Source organism: Hemibagrus wyckioides, linkage group LG05 (genome assembly GCF_019097595.1).
Source record: "Hemibagrus wyckioides isolate EC202008001 linkage group LG05, SWU_Hwy_1.0, whole genome shotgun sequence".
Taxonomy (NCBI): Eukaryota; Metazoa; Chordata; class Actinopteri; order Siluriformes; family Bagridae; genus Hemibagrus; species Hemibagrus wyckioides.
Genome location: NC_080714.1, coordinates 2,026,767 through 2,042,562, shown reverse-complemented (window position 1 = coordinate 2,042,562; position 15,796 = coordinate 2,026,767). Strand labels below are relative to the sequence as shown.

The window sequence follows — 15,796 nt, the reverse complement described above, 5'->3', positions numbered from 1 at the left end:
CCCAATAAGAATTTCAGCTACATAGTTAATATAAAGCTTTCACACACTTTTCATTACAAAACTATATTGGCTTAATAAGCTGTGGGGAGTTTGGAGTTTACTGATGGTGTGATGTTAATGAACCTGTTCCAGGGTTGATGGCTTCTGTGATACTTCCTTGCTGAACCAAATGTCCTTTATTCATCACCTAGAATATTTAGATGAAAACTGTAGTATATTAAATTATTTCTGGTTAAAAGAAAGAAAATCAGCCATCGAGTTTAATACTTTAAAACTGAGAGCATACAAGGCATGTCTCTGTGAGTATGTACTCATTTTCAGTTATACTCATGCAAACATCACTTAAAAGAAATGAGTTTATAAAATTATTTTTTCAGGCTTCAATGATTTTTGATTAAATTCCCATGTTTTAATGAAACCCACCATGTAGAAGAAGGACATGGCCGTCTGCTGTGGTGAGTGGATCATGTAGTGAGCCCTGATGACACCTTTTCTATTACACCTGAAAGGTGATGCACAGCTCCTCAGTTTAATAAAACTCTGGCTCTTGGAGTAGAAAGGCTGAAGCTGGAGGTTAGCTGTGGGGTACTGTGGTGTGAGCTGATTTTCCACATCCACAACTGGTCTGTTAGTTGTTTCATACTGTGCCTATGTAAGAGTAAATAAAACATGATATATATATATATATATATATATACACTGTATATATGACATGATATATTTAATATTTATAACACAGTGCTGCTGAATTCTCCTGTCAGTCATTTGCAGAGGCAGTAGATGCAAGTGCAGATTTTTACTGTGCACAGTTTAAAAACAACAAAATGATGAACACAAACCTAAACATACACCAATAAGCAAGGCTATAGAAGGAAATAGATGTCACTGAGGCCCTGATTCAGTGTGCTTGTGTGCAGACGTGTTTGTCTGAGCTCCGTGCTTTTCTTTATATCTCTAGTTTAAATTGTTTTCCAGAACACCCACTTTAGCCCATTAGCATCGCTAGCCTGTTAGCCCGGCTAACACAAGTTTGTTTGTGTTTCTCACACCGATTATCTCTGTTGTTATTGCTCTTAAACACCATGTCGGTTGTGTGTCTGCCTTTGAGTGCAGTTGAGGATACATTCGAGCTGCACTAGGTGGATTTGGAACTGGAGGCCGTGGAGAAGCAGATCCATGACCTACAGGTGAATCTAGCCCACCTGCGACAGCGGAAAGCCGCGCTGAAATCGTCACAGACTGACGCTCACCTGTCCCAGGTAAATTCGCAGCACGAAAAACCTCCACCTCTAGTGTTTCTCTGCCCAGGTCCATCACACCAAGGACGCAGCCTTCTAAGGTTTCGTTCACTCCGGCACCGGGGTACCACGGAGCCTGGATGCAGCAGCAGCGGAAGTCATGATCCAGACACCGGTCGAGGACCTCTCCCCCTCTGCCGTCATCCGTCTTCGGAACCGCTTCGCTCCCCTTCGTGAGACGGAGTGTGACGTGGTGATAATCGGAGATTCAATCGTCCGGCAGGTCCGTGCTACCATGACTAAAGGTAAGGTGCGCACTCACTGTTTTCCTGGTGCTCGTGTGCTTGATGTCGCTCCACAGGTACCCGAGATCCTCAACAAGAACTTCAGAGCTGTGGTCCTCCATGCTGGCACGAACGACACCAGGCTAAGGCAGACAGAGATCCTGAAAATGGACTTTAGATGCCTGGTTGAGAAGGTACGCGGCACATCGCCCATGACGTGGATCATCATGTCAGAACCACCTCCCTCGTTCCAACAAGGAATTGAAAGGTTCTGAGGTTTGGGAGTCTGACTTTTCAGGCTTAGTTCTGATCAAACCCTGAAAAGCTGCATCACTGGCCAAGTCCTGGGGGGTCAGCTTGTCGGCCTTGGGTGTGAGCAGGCCTTGACATGCCAGTGTATGTGTAATTAAAGTGTTTTGAATACATTTTTATTCTCAGAGAAACTAAGAAAAATTCCATTGTGTCAAAAAAACAGACAAACAAAGCAGCTTGAGATGTTCTTCTTATTTCACATGAACAGAACATGAAGGTTAATTTAAAAAAACAAAAATTCAAAGACTTTTCTTACCTGAAGAGAGACTTGCTCCAGACCCCATGGTTCAGTGTCAATGGAAAATTTTGCAATGCCTTTGTAATTTGTAATCAGCTTCCGAACTAAATTTTTATTACCAGCATAACTTACAGTCAGATACACTACTTTTCTTTTCATAGGATTGGTGTAAGGGCAAGCGACTTTAATCTAAAGAAGAAGAGCAGAAATCAGAGGATAATGTCAGAAACAAAACATCAAATCAAATGAGCTCATAGAAAGAAGATGTGGCCTTGACTTAGCCCAAAATATCACTGGTAATTATACAGTAATTTGCACAATATTAAAGAGAAAGTACTAGATTTGGTTAGAAAAATAGCTTGCTTGATACTGGCAAGACACTTAGCACAGTCCTTTGCCACTGTTAATTACAGATCATAATAGTTATCCAAACATTAGCTAACCTGCTTGTGACACTGTGTGGCTTTATTTACATAATTAAAAAATTCACCTAACATAGCACACAATAAAGTCTGTAGTCTTCTAGTTTTTTGCTTGCTACATAATGACGTACATGAAGTTCATGTCAGCTTAGGTAACAAGTTTATATTTAGTAAATAAGCCACTATATAAAATGTATACATTATGTATCTAGATATATTTCTATAACAAATTTATATTAATAGTCAACAACATAATTACCATTCCTTCGTATGTCATTCTGGGCTTAAACATTGTTGGTGAATCCTCAAATGAAAGTGAGACGATATTAGATGTTATGGCAGAACTGCCTGACCCGGTCAGAATCACACCTACAGGATAAACACAGCATTAACACAATCTATAAGTAAAGTGGTGGTTATAACTAAGCTCAGAAGCTAATGTAGCTAACAATTAAAGCAACATTCCACCTTGAGTATAAATCGGTTTACACACTCCATCTCTGTAACAGCATTTCTACATAATACATAAAGTACAGTTTCATCTTTAGACACTCTGAGTTACCAACAACACTGTTCAAGCACTCGTTCTTAACATCCATTATTTGTTAGCTACATTAGTTCCTACAATGTTTAAAGACTGAACAAAAAATAACAAAATAAATATAAAACATAATTTAATATCACAAGGCTGTCATCACTATAGGGTCATCAAGATATCGATAATCTCTTACCAGTGCCGTCTTCTTCCACTTCACTCTGAACTATGATTGAAGCTTCATAGCGTGAATCACTTAATGCATATTCTGTCAGATCTATGATTTTTAGTCCACAACCTCTCTTGTCAGTCTAAAGCAAAAAAAAAAAAAAGTTATTTTCTTAAAATGTGATCAAAAATGACAAACATACTGCTTGGTACATTAACATTTGAATTTTTATTCAAAAGATCCTATTCCTATTTATTAAAGTGAATAAAACTTACACTAACAGAATTTTAATAATAAACAGGGTTAATTTCTTGTATTCAGTAAATGATTATCCTGTTCTGGGTGGCTTTGGTTATGAATGACAGCTGTACTGGAATATCTCTTGGTCATGTCAAATCCATTATGTAGGTGTGAGGGTATAATGGTTTTGCACTTTTTTACATAAATACACTCTAAAACGTGCTCACTATTTTCTATAGTCTACTTCTTTTAATGCAAAGGAGTAACTAATGACTTGTACTAGTTTACAAGCATATTAGTAAAGTAAAGATGACTAACCATCATTGCATAATTCTTGCAGATGTCTGGTGTTGTGTCTCTTTGCAGCCAACCGTATCTGTAACTATTATGGCAGACTTTGGCCTTCACCATCCCACTCACCGGCTTCCCGTATGTATATCTGCAGAAATGTTCATGGAATATTGATTGAAGAAATACAAAAATAACTTTTCCAGCACACATTTTAGCTTAGTTAAAGTACTGAGTAATATGACAGTCTGCTGAGTATGAAATGTGTCAAGTCCTGTTGAAGAATCTCAGTCTGGAGTGATGAAACAGAACATTATTCAGTAATGAACACTCACTTTGCACAGACTTTCAGTGTGGCGTTAGTGTCCAGGATGGTTATGACTGGAGGAAGCGCTACTGTAACTTCAAATGTCGGCAGAACTGTAACAGATGGTGACAGATACAATCAGATCATCACAGATCACATGAAGAAAATAACTGTGCTAAATAACTTGTTTTGTTTTTTTTTATACAGTCATTATAATATTATTACTAAAATAAAGATAAGGTACATTCGTTAATCTAACAGCATCAATAAAGATAAACAGGTCCTGACCGTAGTCCTTGACTTCGAAGGTTTGTGTGAGCTCTTTGTATTTCTCGTCCCAGACGGTGATGATGTAAACTCCTTTTGTGGCCTCAGAGTTTATGGGATATGACAGATCCACCAGACCGCTGGACGTGGGGACATTCAGCCACTGACCAATGCGGTTTGAGTTCGGGTCCTGACATAAAAATTAAATCCACAAAATTTACACAATGCTCTTACCTCTTACAATACAGTCATAAAAAATGATCAACAATTATCAATAATGAGTGAACTGTTACATTTTTATATATTCCCCTTAAGAATATAAGAGTTCAAATGAAATGCTATTTTAAAGGTAAAGCAGGTCATAAAAGTCATTTAGTTGGTTAGTGTTGAATCTTTCACATATCACCGTACCTGAACTTCGATTGTTGGAAACTGAAAAAAAAATGGGGAAAAAAGCTCTTATGATCAAATTAAACAAACAGTGAATGTATAATAGTTACACTTTTTATTAATGCTGCTTCCATAAATCATCATAATGCAATTATCCCTTGGAATTTATTAACAATGCTCTAGATGTGCTTTATAAAAATAAAAATAAAAAACTTTATAAAATTATGACTCAATGCACAAACAAGAACATTTTAGAATAGTAAGAAATTGATGACTACAATATCAAGTTGTAGCTAAAAAGGGACATTTTTCTAACTCCAGTTCTACCTTAATGTCTTAATGTTTTAGAATTTTCAATTAATGCGTGCTTTTTTTTTTTTTAATCTACAGTAATTAACTAGTTCTTAGTTAGATGAGTATTCCAGTGTAGTTTCCAAGTGTGTTTATTGTTTATTGGCATAATTTTATCTCACATTAATTGTTTTTCACCAGTTATTAAATGGTGATGTCTTTGACTAAAATAAACTTTACTAGTGTATATAATGCTTAGATAATCAAATACATACACAACCACTATACAGTCCAACATGGAGTGAAATGCTTTACTTCTTCACTTGTGTATTAGTAATGATTAATACATATACAATAATAATTTCAAAGCAGTTTTACCAAATTATATAATAACATTTTTGAAAATAATTACATTTTGATCATTTAATATGTACAGAGAAAGTGCTCCTGTATATTCTAGCTGAGGAAATGATAAAAGTTTTCAAACCGTCTGTTCGTAGGTGAGGAAACTGGTATCCAGAGAGACGATGCGGAACTTCACTGTGGGGAGAGAATTACATATACTGTATACATAATATATAATGCTGCTGCAATTCTAATCTGATTTGTTTTTAACACATACTTTATGAATTTACAGTGTAACTGGTAGCTAAAGGCAGATGGCCGAGTTAAAACACTGACACACACTAAAATTACCAGAAATAATAGAAATAAGGCTGGAAGGACTAGAGTTATTATCTCTATTAGGGAATTAGGAAGTGAGGAAAGTGATAAAGTGCAAGAGAATAAGGTGCTGAATTCTGGATCCTGATTGGTCAGAAGGTGTTGATGAATTTTCTGTAACATCAGCTGTAAATCACAGGTTTGTATTAGTGCACTTGTAATATGTAATTGCAAGTTTCTATAGTAACAGTTCATTCACAGGGATGTGTAGAGTGGACATGTCACATCATCAAAGCCTAATAACAGATCTTTCTTCTTTAACAAAGAAGAACATAACTGGTGAAGGAAAGAGGGAATGTTTCTAGCTGCTATAATGTAAGGGATAACAGGAACAACAGGAATTTTCTGGTGAATATTTCACAACGTTAAAGGGATCTATAGCATAGATATATTTTATAGATAAAACCGTTCATATTTCATGCTTAATTACAAAACAAATGAAACACAAAAGGGGAACATGGTGAGTAGTGTTCAGGGCACAAGGTCGGAGCAGAGCTGGGGCAGCTTAGAGAGCGTTACCTGTCTGTCCTGGTTTATAGATGGGTCTGTCCGTCTGAATGAGGGTCAGGTGTGTTGGAGGTGTGATGAGGATCTTTGTTGCCTTATTCAGGAATGTTTGTGACCCATTAATCTGAATAGTAATAGATGCCACCAATTCCACAGTTACGACAGGAACCTGAAATAAAAGGACAAAGCATAATGGTGATTTATGACTAACTGCTACTACTACTACTACTACTACTACTAATAATAATAATAATAATAATAATAATAATAATAATAATAATAATAATAATAATAATTTCACATATTTGTCTTAATAGAATTTAACTAAATTATTTGCTTCTTTTGCACCTAAAATAATAGGAGTGTACAGGTAGTAAAAAAGAGAAAAACTAAATAAGGGATTCTTATCTTAAAATTTTACAACTGAATAGTTTTGCTGAATTTTATTTTTGCATATATAAAATAAATATTTAAAAATGAATATCAGCAAAACTATTTTTAATTTCAGAGTTGTAAACTTTTAGATAAGAATTCCTTAAAGCATCAGTCTTTAATTTATGAGGGACACAAGCAAAGGCAGCAAGAAGTGGATCTTCCCTTTCTCAAATACTCTGGATTTTGTCTTTTTTCAGGTAAGAATATTATCTTTAACGTGTAGTTCTGTCCATTCACAACTCCACTTCCCATAATGCACCTCCGTCTACAAACATGGACACACCCACAGACCAGGTTCAGGGTCATGTTCACAGTCTCCTGATGACTGGTCACTCAAACCTCCACACACACAAAGCACCTTATGTTTCTATAATCATGACAGGTCTGTGGGCAGTTCAGACGGCAGGTTTAAGATGTTGTCATGGTGATATTATGACGAGTCTGACCTGGAATTGGATGCAATGGTGGTATTCTTCTTTTATAGACATTTCAGCCAGGAGAGTGATGCTGTTTTGGTTATAATCCAGGTTCACCTCCACAGAAACAGGTTCAAAGAAGTTTACTGTGACGCATAACGTCTCACTGGTGCCCCCTACAGTCTGGGAGGTCACAGCCAACAGGTAAAAGCTGAACAGAAAAAAGTAAATGAATGTTGGTGTCTATGTAGCAGTGCTTTGCAACATAGAGGCCTTTGTGGCGCGTTACTTAAATAAAACAGTCAAACGAGGTAAAGCCCTTTTGACTATTAGACTCCTAGCTGGTATAATTACTTTAGGTTGTTTTTCTCATGAGAATCATTAATCAATTACATTAATATTTTTATGAAGTACATTGAATCACATAATGCACAATGAATGACCTTGTTTACTTACATCACACAAAACAAAACTTTTATGATTCATTTAAGTTAGTATGCTAGCTGGCTAACAAGTTTTTCTGCACTGCACATTGTTTTCAAACTCATATCACATTGACCCATGCCTTATTTTGAACCAAATACATCACATCAATCTCTGAATTTACATAACTCACATCCCCGTCTCTATCCCAGATTCAGGTGGACTCTTCTCTTTCTCAGTCTCAGGTGTATTTGTCTCGTTCTCTTTCTTGGATTCTGTGTTTTTTGTTTCTTTCTCTTTATCTGTTTCAGGGGTATTAGTATCTTTCTCTTTTTCAGAGTCAGAGGCATTTGATTCTGTTTCTTTCTCAGATTCAGAAGTGGGTGTATCTTCTTCGTTTTCCAATTCATTGGTGTTTGTATCTTTCTCTTTTTCCGATTCATTGGTGTTTGTATCTTTCTCTTTTTCCGATTCATTGGTGTTTGTATCTTTCTCTTTTTCCGATTCAGAAGTGGGTGTATCTTCTTCTTTTTCCGATTCATGGGTGTTTGTATCTTCTTCTTTTTCCGATTCATTGGTGTTTGTATCTTCTTCTTTTTCTGATTCATTGGTGTTTGTATCTTTCTCTTTTTCCGATTCAGAAGTGGGTGTATCTTCTTCTTTTTCCGATTCATGGGTGTTTGTATCTTCTTCTTTTTCCGATTCATGGGTGTTTGTATCTTCTTCTTTTTCCGATTCATGGGTGTTTGTATCTTCTTCTTTTTCCGATTCATTGGTGTTTGTATCTTCTTCTTTTTCCGATTCATTGGTGTTTGTATCTTCTTCTTTTTCCGATTCATTGGTGTTTGTATCTTTCTCTTTTTCCAATTCATTGGTGTTTGTATCTTCTTCTTTTTCCGATTCATTGGTGTTTGTATCTTCTTCTTTTTCCGATTCATGGGTGTTTGTATCTTCTTCTTTTTCCAATTTAGAAGTGGGTGTATCTTCTTCTTTTTCCGACTCATTGGTGTTTGTATCTTCTTCTTTTTCCGATTCATTGGTGTTTGTATCTTTCTCTTTTTCCGATTCATTGGTGTTTGTATCTTCTTCTTTTTCCGACTCATGGGTGTTTGTATCTTTCTCTTTTTCCGATTCATTGGTGTTCGTATCTTCTTCTTTTTCCGATTCAGAAGTGGGTGTATCTTTTTCTTTTTCCGACTCATTGGTGTTTGTATCTTCTTCTTTTTCCGATTCAGAAGTGGGTGTATCTTCTTCTTTTTCCGACTCATGGGTGTTTGTATCTTTCTCTTTTTCTGACTCATGGGTGTTTGTATCTTTCTCTTTTTCTGACTCATGGGTGTTTGTATCTTTCTCTTTTTCCGATTCATTGGTGTTTGTATCTTCTTCTTTTTCCGACTCATGGGTGTTTGTATCTTTCTCTTTTTCTGACTCATGGGTGTTTGTATCTTTCTCTTTTTCTGACTCATGGGTGTTTGTATCTTTCTCTTTTTCTGACTCATGGGTGTTTGTATCTTTCTCTTTTTCCGATTCATTGGTGCTTGTATCTTCTTCTTTTTCCGATTCATTGGTGTTTGTATCTTCTTCTTTTTCCGATTCATGGGTGCTTGTATCTTTCTCTTTTTCCGATTCATTGGTGCTTGTATCTTTCTCTTTTTCCGATTCATTGGTGCTTGTATCTTTCTCTTTTTCCGACTCATGGGTGTTTGTATCTTCTTCTTTTTCCGATTCATTGGTGCTTGTATCTTTCTCTTTTTCCGATTCATTGGTGTTTGTATCTTCTTCTTTTTCCGATTCATTGGTGTTTGTATCTTCTTCTTTTTCCGACTCATGGGTGTTTGTATCTTTCTCTTTTTCCGACTCATTGGTGCTTGTATCTTCTTCTTTTTCCGATTCATGGGTGTTTGTATCTTCTTCTTTTTCCGATTCATTGGTGTTTGTATCTTCTTCTTTTTCCGATTCATTGGTGCTTGTATCTTTCTCTTTTTCCGATTCATTGGTGTTTGTATCTTCTTCTTTTTCCGATTCATTGGTGCTTGTATCTTTCTCTTTTTCCGATTCGTTGGTGTTTGTATCTTTCTCTTTTTCCGATTCATTGGTGCTTGTATCTTTCTCTTTTTCCGATTCATTGGTGTTTGTATCTTTCTCTTTTTCCGACTCATGGGTGTTTGTATCTTCTTCTTTTTCCGATTCATTGGTGCTTGTATCTTTCTCTTTTTCCGATTCATTGGTGTTTGTATCTTCTTCTTTTTCCGATTCATTGGTGCTTGTATCTTTCTCTTTTTCCGATTCATTGGTGCTTGTATCTTTCTCTTTTTCCGATTCATTGGTGTTTGTATCTTTCTCTTTTTCCGACTCATGGGTGTTTGTATCTTCTTCTTTTTCCGATTCATTGGTGTTTGTATCTTCTTCTTTTTCCGATTCATGGGTGTTTGTATCTTCTTCTTTTTCCGATTCATTGGTGCTTGTATCTTTCTCTTTTTCCGATTCATGGGTGTTTGTATCTTCTTCTTTTTCCGATTCATTGGTGTTTGTATCTTTCTCTTTTTCCGACTCATGGGTGTTTGTATCTTCTTCTTTTTCCGATTCATTGGTGTTTGTATCTTTCTCTTTTTCCGACTCATGGGTGTTTGTATCTTCTTCTTTTTCCGACTCATGGGTGTTTGTATCTTCTTCTTTTTCCGATTCATTGGTGTTTGTATCTTCTTCTTTTTCCGATTCATTGGTGTTTGTATCTTTCTCTTTTTCCGACTCATGGGTGCTTGTATCTTTCTCTTTTTCCGACTCATTGGTGTTTGTATCTTCTTCTTTTTCCGACTCATGGGTGTTTGTATCTTCTTCTTTTTCCGATTCATTGGTGCTTGTATCTTTCTCTTTTTCCGATTCATTGGTGTTTGTATCTTCTTCTTTTTCCGATTCGTTGGTGTTTGTATCTTCTTCTTTTTCCGACTCATGGGTGTTTGTATCTTCTTCTTTTTCCGATTCATTGGTGTTTGTATGTTTCTCTTTTTCTGATTCATTGGTGTGTGTATCTTTCTCTTTTTCCGATTCATTGGTGTTTGTATCTTCTTCTTTTTCCGACTCATGGGTGTTTGTATCTTCTTCTTTTTCCGATTCATTGGTGCTTGTATCTTTCTCTTTTTCCGATTCATTGGTGTTTGTATGTTTCTCTTTTTCTGATTCATTGGTGTTTGTATCTTCTTCTTTTTCCGATTCATTGGTCTTTGTATCTTTCTCTTTTTCAGATTCAGCAGTGTTTGTCTCTTTCCCTTTCTCAGATTCTGGTGTAAGTGGTTTCCTGTAAATATACATGAGCAGATATTAAAGCACATTTCAATATTTGCTCGTTCTCTCATCTCTACATTATAAGTATCTAGAAGTAAGACGTTTAATACAATTTTGAAGATCTATGTTTTAACCCTCATGTCTCATCAAATGTACACGATTCCTTCTACCCTAATATTAGGTAAATGTGTTTATTTAAATGTAGTAGTAATTAATTTCTAACAAGTCCATCTTCATTTACAACAGAAAGACAATTTTGAAGTTTCAATATATAAGACTTTGATATTAAGAATTTGAAATTAAACATCATATATTATCCTCACAACAAAACTAATGAACTACTTTGGAATGTGACTGTATAAACTCTAGTGTCATAATGCTGGAGTTCAGGATCCATAATCCAAAAAATTAATTTAAGTTATTGGCTGTATAAACCCTGCTGCGGGAACCTCTCTGACACATCTCCTTGAGAGTTCTCTAAAACCAGTGAAGTAGAATAACCTGCCTTGAGGTGGACTGGTAGGAGTTGATTGGCACGATCATATGGCCTGAGTGGTGGGAGAGTCTCAGCATTCTTTTTGCTAAAGAAACTTTCCAAAGATTCAGGCACTTAAAAGGAAAGATAAGCTCTCAGCCATAGCACCAATGAGAGGATAACTTGTGCTTCCTAAATGATGCAGGATCCCCAAACCAAGATGAACTGAGCTGACTGATCCATCTGGGGGTTGTAGCATTCCAACCAAGGATCCTTGATTAAGGACAGGGATATATTTTTTCCTGTGTTGGTCTTTGTGCAAAGTAACTGTAGCTTTTTGCTTAGTCACTTCACCACAAAAAAACAAGCAATTGAAGTCCATCATAAACCACTGGATAAAGTGGTAAAAGAAAAGAGGTAAAGAAATTTTCTGCAGTTTCTGAGTCTTCAAATCTCTTGATGGCTTTCTCCTGCAGATTTTTGCCTCCAAGGCAACTGCTGCATTTGCTGAACATTTCCCATCCTGGGGTAAGACTTTGCTTTTCCAGACAGTGCAGGGCAAGTGGTGCAAAAATGCCCTGAATCCCCACCAGCTTTTTCCTTCACTCAGGCATTTCTACTTGTTAGGATAATGTGTCTGGAAAAGTCTGGAAAAGCTTCATATTTATGAAAATCATTACACAGCATTCTATATTTTCAAAGAGCATTTTTTCTACCCTGTTGCCATACAAATCACAATGCATTCTTCTTTTAAAAGAGTCACAGAAAATTTTCTTTTTTGGATTCTGAAGGATATAATTTTTGTCCTGTAACCTTTATGATGAAGTGATCACTTAAAAAATGCAGCTTCCATTGGCCAATCAGTTTCATCTGAAAGTTCAGAAGGTTAATACTGACCTATTGACAAATTTGAGTAGTAGATTGAGGGAGAGAAAACGCCACAATCTGAAATAATGTCTGCATGTATGAGCAAATAAGGTGTGCAGTGAAACATTTTTATAGTTTTTTTCTGCTAAATTTAAGTAACTCTATAACTAACTACTAACAAAAAGACTAAAAATACCTAACTGTGATCATTTACATTATATGCAAAACCTACTTTTTCAAACTACCCTCTTTGCACAACATTCAAAATATTTAGTTGAGTATGAAAGTCAATAATTATCAAAATATGTTGACCATTCAACAGCATTATATCAAACATTTCTAAGGAGGTGGAGACTTATGTCCACATACGGCTCTAACACATGATTGCTTGTATGATTTTGCACAAATCTTCAAAGACATGGTGAGCACTAAGCATTGCAAACTCACATTGTCCACTGAGGACCCTGTTAGTGATTTTTCACACAAATGCCATTATGTTTCTGAATAAAATATCACAGCTCAAATGATGGGTGACGTCTGATTTCTGTCTAGACTTGCGGTTTTTGATAAGTTTACAGTAGCTTTAATAAAGGAGTCTCTTTCTTTTCTTATCAGATTTGGATGGATCTGATGTTTTAATGTGAAGGATTGTAATTAAAACTCTGACATCAGTTTTCTCAAAGGTATGTGTTAACACACGGAAACAGTAGGACAGGAAAACGTTTTGATATCACAAAGTGTGAGTGGTGGCCATATGGTGCAGAGATAGATAGATAGATAGATAGATAGATAGATAGATAGATAGATAGATAGATAGATAGATAGATAGATAGATAGATAGATAGATAGATAGATAGATAGATAGATAGACAGACTAGGGGTGATATATGAATTAACAATATGTACATCATAATTATATTATACAGAGAAAATGTATCAGAATGTACAGGGAGAAGCAGAAGTGCAGTGGTGAAGTGTAGTGAGACATGAGTGTCCTAGCATTGTAGTGTAGAGGTCAGTAGATTTTTGGCTATGGGGAAAAAACTGGACCTGAACCTGCTGATGAGTTCAAATAACTGTTTCTCATCAACCATAAGTGATCATGACTTATGATGTTTACTCTATGGCTAACAATGGCTTACTCGCAATGGAAAATAAGCTGTGAAAATTGTTTTCTGGATTGAAAATCTGACTGAGCTGCAATTTGGTGTGATTAATTATTTAAATGGATTTTAATTTCTATTGGATTACTTCAATTTTTACATAGTTATATCATTATTTTGGTTTAAGTATTAGCTACCTAGCACTTAATCACATCACAATATAGATTCATCTCTGAAGCTATATGATTCATTTTCAAGTTTACTAAACAGTTATCTACTTTATTTCCTTTCACCCACACACTCGAGTTTAAGACGCTGTAGATTCTTTGATAAGATAAGATAAACTTTATTGATCCCACAGTGGGGAAATTCAATTGTCACAGCTTACAGTTAACAGACAGTTAACATGCAGGTTTTTAACCTAAAGATAGAAAGAAAGAAATTTAAAAAGACAGATAGTAAAAGAAATTATGTAAAAAAAACTATAAAAGAAAATAAATAAATAAATATTGCACAATATTTAGGATAATACAAATAATAATAAACTAAACTAATAGCAACAAAATAGTAAAAGAAAGTAAGAATATATAAAATTACATATAAAATATTATATAAAATTATAAAATATAAAATTACGCAATGGTAAAAAATGGCTAAATATTTTGCATTATTTCACTGTAGTGTCATAGCATAGCAAGTCTCCAAAAAAATGGGGGGAAAATCATTTGATTATTAATTGTGTGGTGCAAAGAAAAAAGAAATGGCAGATTGTGTAGCTTCTTTAAAGGAGTCTCAGAAAATCACTGACAGTCCTAGCTCTTTATCAGATTTAGCAGTAATCCACGAGCAGACATTATAGCTCAGTTTAACAACTTAGCAGTGTCCGAGCAAACATAATAGCAATTACTGAAATATAGTTTTTCTCATATGTATGGGTTAACGCATTTACGCCTGTAGTTAGATGGTGAATATTACTTATATTTTCTGTTCAAATTTTGGAAATGCAATAGGAGTGAACTTTTACCATGTTCAACTTCTTAACCATAGGAATGCAGTTGCAGGTTTAACTACTCAATTTAATGTTAAACATCACAAACCATCATAAACCATGGCTATCGTCTGTGGAACTGTGGCACAAATCACCACATGTATTTGTACAAAAGTGCATCAAGGGCATGCAAGTTTCAAATCAAAAGCCAATTACATAATTGAATTACATCTAAAAAAGCATCTGAATTACTTTGGATTGCGTAATAAATTTGTAGTATTAACTTGATACAATCACATTATAAATAATTTAGTTTGGTGTCCACAAAAAAGTAAGATTCTTGAAAAAGCCTTGATTTGTGTGCAGCAAAAGCGAGTAGAAATATTAAAGGATCTTACTTGTCTTTGGAGGTCGCCTTTACTATGGTGCTTGAAAAAAGCAAAAAAAGGGTGAACGTTACTTTAGAAGGGCCCATCCTGGAACAGGATCCAGCACGATCATACCAGGTAAGATGATCTTAGAGCACTCGTGGTAGCTATTAAACTTCACTCCACCTAAGTATGTGTTCTTAATGGTGTGAAATGTGCTTTGTGAGCACCTCCAGCTTCTATCACTTCTTCTGGCCTTGCACTGTACGTTCACATCACATACCTCACCTTATCTGTATAAATTTAGTTATCTTTAGTGTTTACTCAGTTTAAAACATTCAGTAATAAGAACGAAAAGCTGCACACAGTTTTGTAAAACATGGATAAATAGTTGTTTTTTTTAGTATTTACTTAAATGAAATATCTCAGCATATATTTATTTATGGCACAAATATACAGTGTATACAGTCTAAATATAATTTACAGATACTTGATGTACTGTGTGAATTTATTGTTATTTCTTGTAGTAGTAATGTTTCACAGATTCCTTTTTATATTACTCTTGATATTATATTGTACTGTTTGAGTCATGGTCATACCTTGGGAACTGGGTTAAGTTTCTCAGGAACCATAGCCTATTGTGCTAAGATTTGGTAGAAAGATTAACCCTTGATTATTGATCAAAAAACAACGTTTGTTTGTTTGTTTTCAAACTTTAACCTCCAGCTAATAAAGGGGCTTGACAGCGAGGCTTCAAAACGGATCAGGCATGTCAGGGGTGAAGCTGGAACGTTGGTAAAGCAAAGGGAACACGTGTTAAAATATGAGTTACGTCCTGTAATAGTTCTCCTTCAGAGTCAGTTTTACACTCTATCTTTAGCGTCAGTGCAGTACACAAATATACAACAACATCGAAGATATGTATGAAGACTGAGGGTCATCTTGTACCCTTCTCCTCCTACTGTTAGGACAAACAATCCTCAAGAGCAGAGGGAGAGTGGGAGAGAGAGACTAGAATTGTAATTATTTTCTTATTTTTTAAATGATGTTTCTAAGTATTTTCTATTTTCTTTTTTGAAAGTATCTTGGATATATCCATGATGTTTTTATGTAATATTTAGTCAATATTAAATCTACCAGTTCAGTCTTGTTCAATTATCATGTAAAAAAAAAAAAATGTCTATTTTAAATATTTATTTCTAGAATTAAATACATAAAGCTTGAATTT

The 15,796-nt window shown here is 35.3% G+C and overlaps 1 protein-coding gene across 1 annotated transcript in view; it reads right to left on the bottom strand.

Moving 5' to 3' along the window:
• The window catches only part of LOC131352872 (alpha-2-macroglobulin-like protein 1), a 30,712-nt gene extending 15,512 nt beyond the window's left edge, over positions 1-15,200 (bottom strand). Inside the window, exons 1-16 of the mRNA XM_058389390.1 lie at positions 15,168-15,200; positions 14,704-14,830; positions 9,585-10,388; positions 7,679-9,497; positions 7,093-7,273; positions 6,224-6,380; positions 5,469-5,521; positions 4,712-4,732; positions 4,322-4,490; positions 4,062-4,146; positions 3,757-3,877; positions 3,226-3,340; positions 2,754-2,863; positions 2,091-2,261; positions 424-648; positions 124-187 (exon numbers count right to left, since the gene is read on the bottom strand). Coding sequence (XP_058245373.1) covers positions 124-187; positions 424-648; positions 2,091-2,261; positions 2,754-2,863; positions 3,226-3,340; positions 3,757-3,877; positions 4,062-4,146; positions 4,322-4,490; positions 4,712-4,732; positions 5,469-5,521; positions 6,224-6,380; positions 7,093-7,273; positions 7,679-9,497; positions 9,585-10,388; positions 14,704-14,830; positions 15,168-15,200 — 4,255 coding nt within the window. The remainder of the gene's footprint in view (positions 1-123; positions 188-423; positions 649-2,090; positions 2,262-2,753; positions 2,864-3,225; positions 3,341-3,756; positions 3,878-4,061; positions 4,147-4,321; positions 4,491-4,711; positions 4,733-5,468; positions 5,522-6,223; positions 6,381-7,092; positions 7,274-7,678; positions 9,498-9,584; positions 10,389-14,703; positions 14,831-15,167) is intronic.
• Between the last annotated feature and the right edge of the window lie 596 nt (positions 15,201-15,796).